Source organism: Cervus canadensis, chromosome 21 (genome assembly GCF_019320065.1).
Source record: "Cervus canadensis isolate Bull #8, Minnesota chromosome 21, ASM1932006v1, whole genome shotgun sequence".
Lineage (NCBI taxonomy): Eukaryota > Metazoa > Chordata > Mammalia > Artiodactyla > Cervidae > Cervus > Cervus canadensis.
This window is the reverse complement of record NC_057406.1, coordinates 53,158,641-53,177,776: the sequence shown is the minus strand read 5'-3', so window position 1 is coordinate 53,177,776 and position 19,136 is coordinate 53,158,641. Positions and strand designations below refer to the sequence as shown.

Below are 19,136 nucleotides of genomic sequence, written 5' to 3'. Positions count from 1 at the left end.
GAGCTCAGGCTCTAGCAGTTGTTAAACCAGCTGTAGTAATAATGAGCCATGAGAAGGTTACAGAAGTGAGTGAGGAAGGTAAAGTACCTGCCCTAATGGATTTAGAATTCCAGTTGGGGCCGCAAACAATAAATAAACACATCATGTAATTCTCTGGTGGTGATGAAAATCCATGCAGGGTGAGGCTGGAGGATGGGGGTGTTATTTTAGCTAGGGGCCAGTGGGGGTGGGGGCAGTCAGAGAAGGCCCCTTGCATAGGACTCAACTCAAATCCACTAGGCTTTTTGGCCTCTGTACACACAGTTCCCTCCACCTGGAATGCTCTTCCTATTGATCTTTACCTACCCATCCTGAGAGTCTCACCTTCAAGTCCTCTTCTTCCAGAAAGCCTTCTTTGGTCCTTATCTCTTAGCAGGCCCAGATGGCTCTGCTGTGTGCATTATAGCCCCATTGTAACCTTCCTGTTAAAAGGAAGTGGTGGGTCTGAACTATGGGAGGATCAGAAAGCCATTGCTGAGGTTGTGGTGACTGAACTGGGTTTTGATGGATGAGTAGGGGTTCAATAGAAAGGAATGTGGTGACAGCCTTCCAAGGGGTGAAAGAAAAAGTGAAAGTCTCTCAGTTGTGTCCGACTCTTTGTGACCCCATGGACTATATAGTCCATGCAATTCTCCAGGCCAGAATACTGGAGTGGGTTCTCTTCTCCAGGGGATCCTCCGAACCCAGAGATCGAATCCAGGTCTCCTGCATTGCAGGCGGATTCTTTACCAGCTGAGCCACCAGGGAAGCCCAATGTGATGATGACCTTCCAAGGGGAAGAAGCAGTAAGCACAGGAATTGGGCAAGTCATGGAGGCTGGATTAGGAAAGTAGCCTTTTCTGAGCCCCTGCTAGAAGCCAGAACCCTGTGGCAGAGCTTCCACAGCCTGATTTCATTTGGTTCTGAGAATGCCTCCACTAGGGTGGATCTGATTACCACCATTTTACAGATGAGGTTCCCATAGCTGATAAGCAGTGAGGCTGGCTACCATCCTAAGGGCTGTTTGACTGTGAAGGCCAGGCACCTGACAAATTCTCTAACTCTCCCACCCAGATTTGCCCTAAATCCAACAGTGCATCCTCACACTCACAAGCTAAGGCCACTTCGTTCTTGCTTCAGCTGGCCTGATGTTGTGTGTAGGCGGCTTGCAGACAGTGGGCCCAGGGGAAAACCCTCCAAGTGCCGATGGTGGCTGTGGCCAGGCAGCCCGGGTCACCGTGGCCAGAGCAGCTGTACGGGGAAACCATGGCTGAATGCGCCCCCCTGAGAGGCTGCTTCATGGAGCTTCCCCAGATGGCTTGGGGTGCGTCATTTCCTGTCTCTCTCGGGAGGAGGTGTGATCTTAGATCTTAAGATAGAAGCCAACCCCACATACTCCTGCTCACCGGTCCACTCCCTACCGTCACTTCGGGACAACTTGAGTGAGGCTGTCATGGGAAGAGCCACAGTAGTGAACTCCAGGTTCCGAGAGAGCTAGGGAGTGTGTCTTCCTGAAGAGTGACACAAAAAGCCCATGTCCTCCTTACCCCCCAAGAGCCATAACTCCCCTTTATGTGGAGCTTTACAGCCAGTGCAGCTGTTCACCCACGTCTCAGACTAGCTGCTTTCCTTCCCTTGGCCTCAGCTTCCTCGTCTGCAAAATGGGGATAACAGTGGTACCTGGCACCTAGGATTGTTGTGAGGATTTAATATACATACCACTCACAGAATGGTGACTATTTGTGTAGCAGTGCTGCCATTATTATGATTTTCTCATTTAGTCTGATTTTGCTTTTCACAAAAGCGTGTGGTTGGGGCTGTTGCAATTCCCTTTTCCAGCAAATTAACAGTTTCAGTTGGAAGTAGTGATAGCTAACATTGACTGAAGGCCTGTTATGTATAAGACACAGTTTAAGACACTTAACATCTACCAATTCATTTGATTTCATATCAGCCCTGTGAGGTAGGTTACATCATAACCATCATCCTCTAATTTACAGTTGAAGGAACCCAGGGTCAGAGTATCTGACATGCAGCAAATCCCCTGGGGATCTTGTGATAGTGTAGACGCTGACACTGTAGGCTCTGGGCGGGGCCTGGGAGCCTCAGTTTCCAATGGGTTCTCAGCTGGTAGGTGGCGAGGCCAGGATTCTAGCTCAAACACTCAAACCCAGCATCGCTTGCTTTCCCCATCATATGATGCAGCCTCTGTAAGGCTGGACATGCTTATTTTGGAAATGGATTTTAATCATTTCTCTTGGCTCTTTGGTGGACTCTGAGCAAACAGTTGTTAAGTAAACCAAACCAGTGGCATTATCCTAATGGCTGTAGTTTATAGCGCTGGCCAGTACTAGGGCTGTTGCAGGGCTTTACATACATGTCCTTAATCCTCACAACAGCTCTAGAGGTGGGTTCTTCTGTTATTCCTGATTTGCTGATGAGGAAATTGCTGGCAGTTCCCACATCACCTGGCACTGCCAAGGCCAAGGCTAGCTCCAGGTTCTTCTGGCTCCACAATCTCTGATCTGTCCAGCGCATGTCCTCTCAGTCACTGCAGTTACTGTCTGACTACTGCTTGTGCTATCAACATCAGCTTTCTTTCCCAGAGGTTGACCATCAGCAAGCCAGTACTTCCTTTTTCATTGGGTGAGCTCCCAAGGATTACTCACAATAATCTTGAAAACAATGGTGGTAAAATATATGTAACATAAAGTTTAGCATTTTTAGGTTTTCAGTTCAGTGACTTTAAGTACATTCACATTGTTTTGCAACTACCACTTCCTTCCACCTCCAGAACTTTTACATCTTCCCAAACTGAAACTCTGTTCCCATTCAACAGGAACTCCCCATTCGCGCACCCCTGCCCCGGCACCACCCCTCCCCCACCCTGATCCTGCCATCCCGGCTTCTACCTTCTGTCTTGATGAACTTGACTCCTCTAAGTACTTCACATAAGTGGAATCATGTGATATTTATCCATTTGTGTCTGGTTTGTTTCACTTCGGCGAATAGTGTTTTCAAGTTTCGTCCATATTGTAGCGAGGCTAATTCTTTTGAAATGTGAATAATCATTTTCCAGTTTGTCTGATTTTCATCCAGCAGGGCACACCTCTAGAAAACAACAAAACTCCAGAAATGAAGGACATGAGTGTTGACGTCTTTTTCAGAGTCAAGGCTGAATTGAGCAGCCTGGTGTGAGGACAGGGGTGGTTCTGAGCCAGGCAGAGCAGCAGCCCATTCGCAGTACAGATGCAGAGTGATCACCTTCCTACAAAGCTTACCAGTGTGTTAGCAAAATACACCTTTGAAAGCAAAACCAGGTGCCTCCTTGGTGGAGAGTCACTCTCCACATGCAACTGAGGTTCTGCTACAGAGTCTCACAGAACCCAGTGTTCACATGGGTCTTCTGGCTCTGACCTTCAGGAGAGATGATGATTCTTTTTTAAGTTGATTTTTACCCGAGTGTAGTTGGTTTAAAGGTTGTGTTCATTTCTGCTGTCCAATGAACCAGCCACACATGTACACATGCCCTCTCCCTTTGGACTTCCCGTTCAGGTCATCATAGTGCATTGAGTGGAGGTCCCCGAGCTGTCCAGTAGTTCTCACTATTTTACACAGCGGATCTTCTTAAGTCCTCTAACCTTCATGTGCTTCACTTACAGAGCAGGGGGCAGGGCTAGCTCGATTATGACTTTTTCAGGTTGGAACCATATCTGGGATTCTTTTTTGTTTTATTATGTTTAAAATAATCATTTCCCCAAACCCCCAAATGTCTTTTATTTCGTTCTCTTTATGGATTTTGCCTTTTTCTAGTATCTTCTGTGCTATTTCACTTTCATATTTTTATTGAGTTCAATTCACTTAAAAAATCCTATGTATTTGAAAAAGAAACCTTACATAATTACTTCCGATGGAAAACCAGTATTGCTTTGAGTGTAATGAAGCCAATCAAGTTACCCATGTGGATTTAAATGGGGGACACGTATTTGAGCTCCAACTTTGTAAAAATGCTTAAAATAGTAATTGGCACATACATTATGTCATTTAATTTTCACCATGACATCGTGGGGTTGGATACTATTCCTACCTCCATTTTACAGGTGAGAAATGGAGACTGAGAAGTTTTATAACCAGTGGCCATTCCCTGTCTTATCGTTGTTATATGCTCCATGTGGTGTGGAATCTTAGAGCTGCAGCCCAAGTTTAAGTGGCTCAAAGATGGAAAAGTGTCTGTGTTGATTAATATTGCTTTTCCGTTGAAGTGCCAAGAACATGGACTAATCTAGATTTCTATTAATTTTATGTCAGCAGCAATGACAGTTTTACTGGGAGAGGCTGATAGGCATCAGTCTGTAAGGATGGGAGTGGGACATAACATAAACAAACTTCTCAGAAGGGCTACAAAGAAAGCAAGGATGCCTAGCCTTGGAGCACTCGGTGTGCATGTGGGGATTTGCACGTAGTGGTGGCGGGTGTCTCGTGTGTGTGTGTGTGTGTGTGTGGAAGCTCATGCAGTGCCCCAGATACCACCAGTGCTCACAGTGCTGTGTCGGCTCCTGCCTTAGCCAGCTTCTTGGAATATGTTCCAGGGCTGCAGCTGGTCCCTTCCTGTCCTGATTGACAGGGTATAGTTCATAAAAGCTTCTAACCAACTTCCTGAAAGCCAGGCAGGGAGGGGTCTTGATAAGAAAGTGAAATTCAGGGCAATTAAGTGCAATCTGAGTCCCGAGAATGCATTTTCTGAGTGCGGTTTATGTGCCAACTGCTTTCTGTGCCATTCCATTCATTTGGGGCGACTTTACAAAACTGGCTTCTTGGCGCTGCATTCAGAGCCTCAGCTGGGGCTGGATATGAAATCACTCATCCTATTTATAAGCCTCAAGTGGAAATGGGTTTGGGGTAGGGCAAAAGTCCTCAGAGGCTCAGCGTGAAAGGCTGTCTTAGACTGGCTGAAATTTGCAGATTGCCCAGGGGTAGCACAAGGCAGCGGTTTGAACCTTTGGAGGCACCTGGTTTACATTGTCGCTTGCTAATTATCTCTCCTGAGATGAATAACCTGATTTCCCTAAACCTCAGTTTCCTCATCTGCTCAGTGGGTTTTTAAAAAATTGTGATAAAACATCCATGACGTCAAATTTGCCATTTTAGCTGTTTTTAGATGTACCATTCAGTAGCATGAAATACATTCACATTGTTGTGTAAATGGGATTTTAGATAGGATTAGATTGGAGAGTGTAAGGTGCTAAGGTGCTTAGAACAGAGACTGAACGATCTCCAGTTATCAGGAAGTGGTAACTAAGTTTATTATTATTACTTTGTATTATCTACTAATTATCTTGTGCTTTTCAAAATATAAGGCCTGTTCTGGTGACAGGTGTTTCTTGGGTGAGGACGGGTGGTAAGCAGTGAATGATACAAAGATGAGGGGTGGAACCTGCCACCTGACTCGGGGGACTCAACCTAGTATGCAAGGTGAATTTATATATATATATGTATATGTATATTTGTATATACATATGTCCTGACGTGTACATACACACATAAGTAGTATATAGTATATAGATACTATATATATAGTATATATGTACTTATATATACTACATACTTATGTATATGTCAGGACATATGTATATACAAATTTATATGTACATATGTAGTATATATGAATATATGTGATAGTTTATACATGCATAATATACATATATATGTGACAATATGTGTATACGTGTAACATATATACATTATATGTATATGTGAGTAGGTGCACACACAAACACACAGAAGAACACTGCCATGAAGGATAATAAAACACTTCAAGAAACCAAAGGAGAAGAGAGTGATTCCCAGGGGTGTGTGATACAAGAGAAGCAAGGTTAAGGAAAACATTTGCTGCTGCTAAGTCACTTCAGTCGTGTCCGACTGTGTGTGACCCCATAGACGGCAGCCCACCAGGCTCCCCCATCCCTGGGATTCTCCAGGCAAGAACACTGGAGTGGGTTTGCCATTTCCTTCTCCAATGCATGAAAGTGAAAAGTGAAAGTGAAGTTGCTCAGTCGTGTCCGACTCTTCATGACCCCATGGACGGTAGCCTACCAGGCTCCTCCGTCCATGGGATTTTCCAGGCAAGAGTACTGGAGTGGGGTGCCATTGTCTTCTCCAAGGAAAACATTTGGCTGGACCCTAAAGACTTGAAAGTTACAAAGCACCTTGGCCTTCACGATCTCACCTTGATTAAATTTTTTCCTGTCATTCTCACAATAGTCCTGCAATCTAGAACACGATAGGGATCATGGGTTTCCATTTTCTTGTAGGTAAACTGAGGCTCAGAGTGGCTTAGTGACCCTGCTCCATGTCACTCAGATGCCTGGTGGTGGAGTGTGGGCCGCAATACGGTGATGCAGAGCCAGTGCTCTGGGTCCATTATATCTAGGGCTCCAAGGTGTGAACAACACAGTTCTGATCAGTGTGTAGGCGATGATGTCCAGGGCACAGGTCCAGTCCAGGGCATATACCACATGGATGGGTACCATGAGGTCTTCGGTAGGCTGCAGACAGTTCTCTCGGAGAAGGCAATGGTGCTCCACTCGAGTACTTTTGCCTGGAAAATCCCATGGACGGAGGAGCCTGGTGGGCTGCAGTCCACAGGGTCGCTAAGAGTCGGACACGACTGAGTTACTTCACTTTCACTTTTCACTTTCATGCATTGGAGAAGGAAATGGCAACCCACTCCAGTGTTCTTGCCTGGAGAATCCCAGGGACGGGGGAGCCTGGTGGGCTGCCGTCTGTGGGGTTGCACAGAGTCGGACACGACTGAAGCGACTTAGCAGCAGCAGCAGACAGTTCTCAGAGTAGTAACTATACACTTTAGTGTTCATTAGAAACACCAAGCATGTGATTCTGTGGGTATTTCTCAGGGTACATCTTTACTGATGTGAGAAGAGAGTCCTTGCACAGAGTGATTTTTAAGTAATAGAGCACGCTGTGGATGCCAAGCACTGCAGTCGGGAGTCTCGCCCAGTTGTGCAGACTGGTCCTCGTGTGAAAGCTCAGGGCTGGAGAGCGAAGGACGACCCAACCCAGCTGGCAGAGGCTGGGGCACCGCAGATGCTCTAGTCTGGGAGGGGTGAGCGGAGCCGGTGCAGACACTGACCGCAGTGCTAACAGGCTCCCTGGGGCTCGCTTCTCTTTGCAGATTGCGGACTTTGGGCTTTCCAACCTGTACCAGAAGGACAAGTTCTTGCAAACGTTCTGCGGGAGCCCGCTCTACGCCTCTCCTGAAATTGTCAACGGGAGGCCTTACCGAGGGCCAGAGGTAAGCAGCTTGCCTGGTGTGTAAGGCGGGAGGCTTAAGGGAAGAAAAGAACTTAACCTAGGAATACTTTTTAAAAAAACCGTAAAAGCAAGCAAACAAAACCTTATGTGACTATAAAAGCTGTAATATATATGTGTATATATATATCTGGAAGAAAAATCCAGAAGAGCCTAAAAGAGAAAATAAAGTTGCCTCCAATTTCCCCATGAGATAACCGATTAATATTTATGTGATTTTTTTTTAAGGGTTTTCTTCCCCCCAGTATAGATCTCATATTTCAAATAATTGAGATCACTATATATGTGTATATCTCACCTTTTATTAACTTAAAATTGTCACATTTTCTAAATTTGTTATTAAAAACATGGTTTTTAGTGATGACACACTTATTCTATGCATATACCATAATTTATTTAATCACTTACCTAGATTTAGGCAGATTGTTTTTAGTTTTTCCCTATTATAACAGAACAGGCAAAACACAAAGCAAACTGTCTCAATCTGCAGTGAATCTTTTTGTACGCATTTTGGACAGCATGTATTTTTGATCAAGGAAATACATTTTAATTGCATCTTCTGACTCATGAAAAATGCATCTCTCTATATGCCTAAAGCTATCAGGGCCAATGAAAGACGTGTATGTGAGAATGTCCTTTTGAAAATGGGTGAGTTGTGACTGATTACTCATTTTTAGAAAGATAGTTCTGTTTGCAGAGAGAATCATCTACTTAGGATCCTTTAAATAGCAGCTGTTCAATGGGTTGAAATGTTTTCTTCCAAATATTTATCTGTTTGAGAGTGTTTAGGGGCAGGGCAAGAGGGTAGTAAAATGGATGCCAAGAGCCTCCATCAACTGCAGTAAAGTCTTTCTAAAATAAGAATGTAAGGGAGGAGCCTAGGATCCAATTTACAAAACTGCAGAAACTCAACACTAAATTTATCATAGATAACGAATGCTCCTGTGATCACTGATGGTCTGTTTCCGAGGTTACAAGCTGGCAGCCTGTGATCTGGCCAGCAAACATACTTTATTTGGCCACCTTAGTCTTTCTGAAAAAGTGAACAAACATTTAATCAGAGGGAGATTTCACATAAAAGTCTGTTTTCTGACTTCTCTTGAAAAACCAAAGGCTCTAGTAGTGCTGGGCCTGTTTGACTAAGTGGTACCCACTAGCCAGAGGAGGCCGCCTGCTTAAGATGGGTGACTGTCCTCCACAGTTTGCCTTCAGACCAATACTCCACGTTGTACCCCACCTTGTCTCTTGTTTGTTCATGTTTGTTGCCTGCTTGGCTCTTGTAGCCATTTGGGTTTGCAGCCTCTGAGCCGTTTGAAGAAGGTGCAGGATTCCTGAATTAGGAATCCAGAGACCTGTGTTCCCGTCTTACCTCCATCACTGGGATGGGGCGTCTCCGGAGAAACCATTTAACTTCCTTGGGCCTCATCTGTCAAATGGGGCTGAAAATAATGCAGGGCCCTACCTGTCTCCCCAGATCATAGTGAGGATCAAAGAAGATCATCTATTCAGGAAAGTTCTATGAGTTAGGACTGTTTGAAATGGAAAGGTCGGGCTCTGAAGCAGGCCCCAGGTGCACTGCATATCAGGTGTCAGGCCATGGTGGGAACCTGGCTGCCAGGTGCTAAATTCCCTTCCTGGGGTCGTTATGGGTGGCTGCTCATGGTCTGTGATGCTGATGTTTGGGAAGGGAATCTACTTGTCCTGTCTCTCTTTGCTTCAGGTGGACAGCTGGGCCCTGGGCGTACTGCTTTACACTCTTGTTTACGGAACGATGCCCTTCGATGGTTTCGATCACAAGAACCTCATCCGGCAGATCAGCAGTGGTGAATATCGGGAGCCCACGCAGCCCTCAGGTGCGCGCCCGTGGACGGTCAGCGGCTGGGCCAGGCAAGGCCAGCTCACATGTCCTGCTTTTGTGTCGATGTCTGTAAGAAGGACACCTGCTATTCCTCTTCTCCCCAGGTCTTTGCTGAGCTGACTTGTTAGTCCGCTTTCCCCAAACCTTTCCGCTGTGGTACCTGCAGATCAGTTGTTTTACAGAGCAGGCTAGGAGTCCTGTTTGCTTGCTGTGCAAACTTGGGCAAGGCTCTTACCCTATTTAGATTCTGTTTTCCGCTATTGGTGCACATTTCGGAAAAGGTATGACATGAAACCCCTACTAGTCTGTGTAGACATAAACTCCCTTGGTAGACTAAGTACACGAGGGTGGCAACTACTCTTTTTCACACCTTGCCCCGTTGCGGGTATGGTGCACGGGTGTTGTTTCATTACCATAGCCGAGAACAACTCTGTCCCATTGCCCCCACCTCCTAGCAAACTCAGCGGTTTAAATGACTTCGATGAGCCGTGTCTCTTGGTTCCCTGGATTGGTGAGAGCTCCTCTGGCCTGGCTGGGGTTTCTCCTGCAGTTGCAGTCAGATGGTGGCTAAGGTTGGGGCCAATTGTGGGGACACCTTGGGGTCCCTCTGTGTGGGCTATCTCTATGAGCGGCCTCCTCAGGCCTGTCCCTTCAGGGGGTAGCCTGGACTTCTTACATAGCAGCTCAGGGCTCGAAGATGGGGGAAGAAGTGGCTGCCAGGTCTTCTTAGTGTCTCCTTGAAAGCCACATAAGGTCACTTCTGCCATGTTTTATCAGTCAAAGTAACCAAGGCCATAAGCTCCATCTCTTGACAGGAGAGCATCATGTGGGTATAGAAGGGGTGTGTACAGGTAGTTGACTTTAGAATGTAATTAACAGACCTTTCATATACACGCATCCTACATGTGTGTACACACACAGGTTGATTCTCATTATTTGCGGCAATTCAGTAAAGTTGCTATGAATGCTGAATTCGTGAATACTGAACCACTGCTCCTAGGGAGATACAGGGCTCGACTCCTGTGAGCCTCTGGTCACAACGTTTTTGTGAACTGATCACTCCTATCCTTGTCTTATGTACATTTCTGTTTAAAGATGCCTCTTTTAAACTATACTGTTGATTCATGAACATCAAACTCGCAGCCAACAGCACTTTCATTCATGCCTGAGAGCAGCTTGTCTGACACTTGTCTGACACCTGTCTGACATTTTCTCTGCATGGCACCTCACTGTCTTCTTGCCCTTAGAATCACCAGACAGCACTTCAGCACCACGCTTGGGGGCCATTTCAACAGTGAAATCACCAACAAAAAGGGCAACAACGTGAAAAGCATGAACTAAATGGATTATGAAAAGGACACTTACACCACACGGGCAGAAACAAGCAGATACTGCCTTGTTGCCTGGTTCTGGCTCAGCTGGGAACACACATTGCACAGTGGAGGCAACTCATTTTTTGCCCCTCTGTGGAAAGCACCCCAAGTATTGATTTGGGGGTTACAGATACAGCTTAGTGAGTGGGCAAGTTTACAAATACAGAATCTGAATAATGAACATTGAATTATTTTATATAAATAGATATAGATATACACATATCTATATCTGTATATATTTTCCAATGAGCCAACCTGTGGGGTTTGTTGGAGAAAATTCAGGGGGACCTCTATTGTAGCCTTTTTGGCTCAGTAGCCAAATGGTGCCAGCACAGTTTCTGGCACATTCCAGGGGTTCAGAGACTATTTCTTGACCGAATGAATGAACATCCTGTTGCCGTACAGAGGTATGCCTCACCCCCAGCGCCATTGCCAGGCCCCTGCCAGCTACTCATTAACTACATAAGTAGCAGAGGGGAGGTGGCACCTTCCCAGGATATAATTCAACCCCCACCGGGGAAGCACAGTTTGATCTTAAAAGGTGATTTATAAGCTGCAAGAGTCAGTTGGTTCCTGTGGCCTCCTCAACATCCCTTTGGGGCTTCCTCTTAATTCTTTGGCAGCAGAAATTTGCAAATGGAATTTTTCAGACAGGCCGTAAACGGATAGCAGATAGAGATCAGCTCTCTGATCCGACAGCGGGGTAGGCTATGGATTATGTCAGAGAGGGACAGGAGGTGAGGGCTGGGTGTGGGTCTCAGAGCCTCGCTGAGGCCCTGGGGTTCCCGCCAGCCTTGAGCACAGTGCCTTTCAGTGCCCAGGTGTGCCAGCTATGAGCACCTCTCCATCCTTCTCTGTCGCCCCCTTGATAGCCTCTTTTTTTTGCCATTTCAGCCCTAAAATTCCCTCTTTGTGCTGACATACTTTCCCAGTGACCCGAGCAGTGTGTATTTATAAAAGTCTACCTTTGGAGGACTAAAGAGAGTCATGGTAATCTACACCTGTTCTCCCTTTTGGTAAGATGATACCCATCAAAAGAATCGTGGGGCCCTGCTTGGGCTTGGGCTTAGATGCTTTCCTGGTTACCTGGTCTTCCCCATTTTATAAAGATCTGAGTTGATGGAAAGCTCAGCAGTTCGACATTGCGTCACCATGTGGAGAGGCATGCCAGGCTGTGAGGGCACCCCGGCCTGTGGCTCTGAGTCTGGCTGGTGCTATCTCATGTTCAGTCTAGAAGGCTGCAGCTTCCCGCTCCGCAGTGCGGCTGAACTAGGGCTTCATTTGGATTTTCCTCAAATGAGTGTCTCCTGGCATGTCAGCCCTATGGCAAAGCCCAAAGCTCCCATAAAATGTACTGTTCCTAGAATTCTCTGGTAGACCAGTGGTTAGGGCTCTGCACTTCCACAGCAGGGGGCATGGGTTCGATCCCTGGTCCAGGAACTAAGATCCTGCATGCCAAAAAACAAACAAAAAAATGCATCGTTCCTTTTGTTTCTTGTCCTGTAGATGCTCGAGGCCTCATTCGGTGGATGCTAATGGTGAACCCCGACCGCCGGGCCACCATCGAGGACATCGCCAACCACTGGTGGGTGAACTGGGGCTACAAGAGCAGTGTCTGCGACTGTGACGCCCTCCACAGCTCCGAGTCCCCGTTCTTGGCCCGCATTATTGACTGGCACCACCGTTCCACGGGGCTGCAGGCTGAAGCCGAAGCCAAAATTAAAGGCTTGGCCAAACCCGGGGCCCCCGAGGTCGTGCTGGAGCGTCAGCGGTCACTGAAGAAGTCCAAGAAAGAGAACGACTTCCCTCAGTCTGGCCAGGACTTGGTGCCCGAGAGCCCATCCAAACTGAGCTCCAAGCGGCCCAAAGGGATCCTGAAGAAGCGGAGCAACAGCGAGCATCGGTCCCACAGCACTGGCTTCATCGAGGGTGTCGTCAGCCCGGCCTTACCGCCCACTTTCAAGCTGGAACAGGACTTGTGCCGGACTGCTGTGCCCCTGCCAAGCCCCCCCGAGGCTGAAGTACCAGGTAAACTCAGCCCCAAACAGTCGGCCACGATGCCCAAGAAAGGCATTCTGAAAAAGACCCAGCAGAGAGAATCGGGTTACTATTCATCCCCAGAGCGCAGCGAGTCTTCGGAGCTGCTGGACAGTAACGATGGGCTGGGTAGCAGCATCCCCTCCCCCAGCCCCCCAGACCCGGCCAGGGTGCCATCCCACAGCCTCTCCTGTCGCAGGAAAGGCATCTTGAAGCACAGCAGCAAGTACTCAGCAGGCACCATGGACCCGGCCCTGGCCAGCCCCGAAATGCCCACACTGGAATCCTTGCTAGAGCCGGGTGTCCCTGCCGAGGGCCTCTCCCGGAGCTACAGCCGGCCTTCCAGCGTCATCAGCGATGACAGCGTCCTGTCCAGCGACTCCTTTGACTTGCTCGACTTGCAGGAGAACCGCCCCACCCGCCAGCGCATCCGCAGCTGCGTCTCTGCCGAGAACTTCCTCCAGATCCAGGACTTTGAGGGGCTCCAGAACCGGCCCCGGCCCCAGTACCTGAAGCGGTACCGGAACCGGCTGGCAGACAGCAGCTTCTCCCTCCTCACGGACATGGACGACGTGACTCAGGTCTACAAGAAGGCGCTGGAGATCTGCAACAAGCTCAACTAGCTCCCGGGGTGCAGGGGCGGGGTGGGGTGGGTACAAGGGAGAGAAGTGGGGGTGATGACTGGGCTCTGGAGCTGGTTACCTCTTTGCTGGCCATGACAATAGACTGACAGAGGGATTGGTGCTGTTTGGCTTTGGCCAAATTTGAAGGCTGAGTCAGTGCCTATGTGGGAGAGGTGGGCAGTCGGCCAGTCCTGCTGACTGCCAGTTAGAATTGGGATCCTAATTGGCGTTTTGCTTTATGGCATCTCCTAGGGGACCAGCTGTCCAGGGGAGGTGGTGTTGGCCAGCACTTCCAGGATAGGGAAGGAGCATATGGGAGAGGAAGCATTTCTCTAGAAGTCATCTGCATGCTTCTGGAGGAGGGCAGGACAGACTATAGCCATCTGTTGCGAAATCACTCAGAACTTGCCCCTTCTCATGTTGTTAGCAGGTTTGGTCTGACTGCATAGGGAGGGCATGTCAATTTTAGTTATCTGAGCTTGAATCAGTGATCGATTGATAGGGGCTGCTGGGGGTGTTGGTTTGTGTAGCCCAGTGGGAAGGAATGCTGTGATTGATTAGTAATGGCTGTCATGGGGATGGGAAGGGGTGCAGTAGCACTCATGCCTTGTAGTTATCATCCTTGACCTGGCTAAGCCCTGGGAGTGTTAGTGTAGATCCCATGGGATCTATGTTGTCTCTTTCATGCCACCGTGGGGCATTTGTTAGTTTGCTACTCTACCTTGAATGGAAGACAGGGCCTTGGTCAGAGAAAGAATGCTCTGGACACTGCTAAGAACTTAGAGTCAGCCCATGGTGATTGTTTGGCTTCCTGTTGTCTGCCTCTTCTTTCCTAGTGTCTGCCTGGCTCTTGAGCACAACCTCCTGAGGGTGGGCAGGGGAAACGTTGGTGGTGTCAGAGGTCAAAACTATGGCGTAGAACAGTGCTCGAGACCCTCTGTGATCTTTCTAAATGAACGGAAATTGATCCGTATCAGCAAGGGGGCAACTTGTCAATTTCTTTAATGTCTCAATATTAACTGGAATGCTGCCTGTGGGTTCTCACCTGCATGAATGTTTTGAATTGGATGTGATACTGCCTACAGTCTCAAAGGAGTAACTGAGTCAACTCTTTACCCTATTTACTCACAGTAAACAGTTTCCTCATCCACTCAGTGTAGAATCCTCAGAGGTAGGCGAGTTTGCTTCTGGGAGTTAGTGTGTAGGTGGGATATTTGAAGGAGGAAAGTCAAGTCAGGCAGAAGGTGTTTTCCCCCTCAAATCTAGGTATTCTGTGTCATGGGTTTGAACTCCTAGACTTTGAGGGAAAGGTTCCAGCCACTCAAATGAATAAGCTGCTGAAAGAGCAGAGTGGGTTGGGAGGAAGCAAGTGGAGAGGGAACATTTCCCTGGATGTCATCCTGATGGTTCTGGAGAAGGCAGACGAGAGGTGTGACAGGACTCTTATCTTGAAAAGTCACATAACTCACTTGTGTAACTCCTGGACACCCAGATTGCAGGTGAGACGACATCACTCCCACAATGGGACAACTTCAGATACTGAGTTTGGGATTGATGGTCTTATTTGGGAGTTTGGGATGACCTCAGCTAATTGAAACTCTTGTTTCAAGATGGCCAACTTCTGAAAGCCACCTGGATATTTGAGGAGAACTAGTCTTGGGGGGTGTTTGGGGGAAAACCAACATGGGGAGATGAGAAGGAATTTACCTTCAGACACGAAGAACATTGATTAGAGTGAAACTGCCCTCTACCGAAGGAGATGGCTCCAGTTCTCCCCTTGTCACCAGCTCTGGGGTTTTGGCTTGTGCATCCCTTCGGGTTGAGCTGAGTAGTGTAATATGGGAAGCTTTGTGGGTTTCCTTTCATTTAATTCCACCTTCTTCCTGAACTCCAATATAGGTTCAAAGGGAAAAAAAAAAAACCCTATAGCTAGCAAATTGTATGTGGGGTATGTGGGTGCGTGGAGGGCATTCTCCAACCTCTAAAGCTCCCTCTTCCTTGTATCACTTTATGCAGCCTTTTCTGGACAGTCTATACTGCCACATTGCTGGTCCCTCATGCATGGCAGCCTGTCTAGTTGGTAGCTGTCAGTGTGACTTAGGTATAACATCTGCCTACTGGTTGATGTAGTTTCCTTTTGCCCAAGTGATTGTGTCTGTTTGGTATTTTCCATCCTTATAATCTTTAAGTAAAAGTGACACTATTAAGGAAAGTGATTCTATCCCTAGCCTCCAAAATACATGTATTTTCTCTTTCTCAGTGGACCCAGACAGTGGATTGTGGCAAACTAGTCCTCCACTCAGAGGCAGAGACTGCATTGAGTCCTAGTCTGCTGGTGGTCTTAGGCACCTGCAGTATTTCAGGGACTGAGTTTTCCCTTCAAAGAGGGCTGGAGATCAGCTGATCTCTCAAGTCCCTGCCTAGTTCTGACATTCTGCTAACATCCTCTGGATGTTGATTCTGGATATGATGTTGACTCTGTCCTTTCAAAAAAGAAAGAAAAAACTTGGAATAGAGGGAAAAGACCTCAAAGCAGCTCCCTTCCTTAACTAAGTCCTCTCATCCCTTCCAGCCAAGGAAATCATGCTTGATTTATCTCCATGAAATTACAAGTGAGAGACACTTTGATGACCTGGTGGGCCAAGCAGGAGATTTGAGGTCAGCTCTCCTGGTCCTTCCTTGCCTCCGTGGGCCTTTCAGCGTCTTAGTTTACACCTCTGCCAAAGGAGTAGAGTTAATAACTTCTTTTTACAGGTAAATTTCAAGGCATGATCAGTTTTCAGGAAGTGCTTCAAGACCACAGGTGAAATGAAAATGCCAAGTGCTCTCTGAATTTCCATCCCTGTTATAAGGTGCTGCTTCTGCAGATGGCAAAGAGTACCTTTTGGGGTGAAACTCAGGTGAGTGTTGGCCAGGCCTGTTGTCTTGAGTACAAATGTGAATGACTGACTGACTGCTTATTGCCAAACTGGAAATGTTCTGTAGGGATTTACTGGCATGGTATCATTCCTAGAAGAAAAAAAAAAAAAGAGAAACTTGACTGCACATTTTTTTTTTTTAATCCATGTTGTGACTTTTATTTAATTTCTATTTTTTTTGGTAATAAAAAGTTGACTTTTTTATTTGAATTTGTCTTTTTTTATTTATTGGTCTGAAAGGCATTTCAAAGGTATTATAATAATATATTGGTGTAATTTAATTGGTGCAACATGCTTTATGGCTCCAGTCAAAATTGGTTTTCATTCATTTGATTGATTTGAGCCCAGGACAGCCTACAGGGGATTAAAAAAAAAAAGCTGGATAACCACCCAAAGTGTTTGTATTTTCATTGGAAACTGATTTTGTTTTTGTTTGTTTTTATTTTTAAATTAAATAAATTGCCATGAACTGAAGTGAACTGGAAACTTGTGTCTTTATTTGGTTGTTTTTCTCTTAGTTAAGAGATAGATTGGGTATTAAGTAACAGAAACCCACCCATTAGCTTAAGCACTAAAGGGAAATTTCTTCAAAGTTCTCAGAAGAGAAAATGTAGCTGGCAGTGCAGTTGGAACCAGGAATTGAAAAAGTAGGATCCAGGCCCTCTTTTCTGCTCCTTCTCACAGTCCAGTTTTATTCTTCTCCCGTAGCCTTACTTTCTCCTCCCAGGTTTTAATGACACACCTTGGCTTATCCCCATAGCTTACAAATTCACATGTTCTCAGTTCTAGTTTCCAAAAAGTTGACCAGGTTCCTGCAACCTGTAGTAGAGATGGCATCAAAGGTTAACTCAGCCACACTGGCTTTCCATGTTAGCCTCCTCTGCCTGCCCCCTGCCAGGGTTCTCTCCATCCAGGCAGTTGTTGCCTAGCTGCAAAGAAGTGTGGGACTCTTTTGTGACCCTATGTACTGTAGACCACCAGGTTCCTTCTGTCCATGGAATTTCCTAAGCAAGAATATTGGAATGGATTACCATTTCCTTCTTCAGGGGATCTTCCCGACCCAGGGGTTGAATTCATGTCTTCTGCACTGGCAGGTGGATTCTTTACCATTGTGCCATCTGGGAAACCCTGTTGTAGAGGCTGAATCAAATGTGACATGTAAGGGGTAGCCAGAAAAGAGAGCTGGTTGGATTGCCACAGCTAACATATTGTCAACTTATGTCAGTGAGGTTAATGTAAAATGGTAACTTTGAGGAAAATCAAGAGAATTAGTGTTTATTGAGCTTCTACATGGGTGCTCCCTTCACCCTATTCAGTGGCAAGTGGTATAAACCCAATTTAGACCATGTCAGGGCTTCACAGGTAGCTTAGCAGTAAAGAATCTGCCTGCAGTACAGGAGTCATAAGAGACACTGGTTCGATTCCAGAGTCAGGATGATCCCCTAAAGGGGGGAATGGCAACCCACTCCAGTATTCTTGCCTGGAGACTCCCATCGATAGAAGGAGCCTGGTGGGCTACAGTCCATAGGGTCTGGAAGAGTCAGACACAACTGGAGCGACTTAGCATGCACACATGCAGACCCTGTTACCTAACAAGACAAATTTACTGCTTCATGCAACTGAGAAGTCCAAGATGTGTGTCTCAGGCACAGCTGATCCAGGTGTTCAAGTGATTCCTTGGTCTCTTTTTTACTCACTCTTGCCTGATGTAAGCTTTATTTTGGGGCAGGTTCTCTCTGCATGGCAGCAAGAGAGCTCCAGGTAGTAACCGAGTTATGCAGTCCTCTTAGTGTTTGATCCTAGAGTCAAAGAGAGATGGTTAATACACTAGCTTTTATGTGCCAAGAAAGGACCGTGATTGGCTTTCTGGGGTCACATGCCTCCCTCTGACCCAATCACAGAGCCCACGTGGAGAGATGCTCTGATTGGCTAGCCTGGATCATGTGCCCACTGTGGTATGCTTGAGTGACAGCTCCTTCAGAATCACAGAGCTGGGGAGGGCCTGTTGTCTGAAAAGAAGGGATGTAAACCCGACAAAAAGTGACCCATATTAGTTGCAACTTTTGGACATTAATTTCCTCATCTATAAAATAGCGTTAAACGATCCTAACTTTCAGAGTTATTGTAAAGATTAAATGAAATAAATAACTTAGTACCGGATCTGACACAGAAGATTTTTAATTTATAAATGAGATCAGGAAAGGCAATAATATAGACAGGAGATATATTTGTTAGGAAGATTTTTAGCTGTAAAATCAGGTATAACATCAGAAAATTCAGCTGAAACTTGTTTAAACACCATAGGAGCTTTAGTAGTTCATATGTTTGTAATTTTAAATAGGGTGGATATCATGGTTACTTAGGTCTAGTGGGAAAAATGGATAGTAAATAACAAATAGCAAAAATGGATAGTAAACAACGCCCCCCCCCACACACACACAAACACCACCCCAAATTAGATTGTAGAGTTGGACACGATTGAGCTACTGAACTGAATGGAACTGAAGAGCTATAAATTAAATGGATAGGACCCAGAATCAGAATTAAGGGAGGGCTACCTCTTGTAGAGAGTAGTTAGGGAGGGCATCCCTGAAGAGATGAGCTTTGGGGAGAGGTCTGAAGATGAAGAACTAACTATGCGAAGAGTGATCATTCCAAGCAGAGGGAACAATGTATTCAAAGGCCTTGGTGTCTTTAAAACAGAGCTTTATAGGGTTAAATTCAGGTCCATTTGTATAGCGCAATCATGATCCAGGAAGTCTGGTGTTTTGCTAAACATATGTGGCCACGTTCTAATGTGAACTGGCTGTGATCATTTATGATTCTGTGTATCCTTAATTACAAATGGCTGCTTCCTCTGACAGGTGGTCCCCAGACGAGACATATGCCAGGACATGCAATTTTCAAGGAGAATATGTTTCCACTGCAGAAATTCGCTGCCAATGTATTGACATTTATGGAGAGGATTTTTTTTAATCCA

The 19,136-nt window shown here is 46.3% G+C and overlaps 1 protein-coding gene across 1 annotated transcript in view; it reads left to right on the top strand.

Moving 5' to 3' along the window:
• The window catches only part of NUAK1 (NUAK family kinase 1), a 74,599-nt gene extending 57,969 nt beyond the window's left edge, over positions 1-16,630 (top strand). Inside the window, exons 5-7 of the mRNA XM_043441629.1 lie at positions 7,211-7,330; positions 9,068-9,200; positions 12,085-16,630. Coding sequence (XP_043297564.1) covers positions 7,211-7,330; positions 9,068-9,200; positions 12,085-13,238 — 1,407 coding nt within the window. The 3' untranslated portion in view covers positions 13,239-16,630. The remainder of the gene's footprint in view (positions 1-7,210; positions 7,331-9,067; positions 9,201-12,084) is intronic.
• Positions 16,631-19,136: the final 2,506 nt, after the last annotated feature.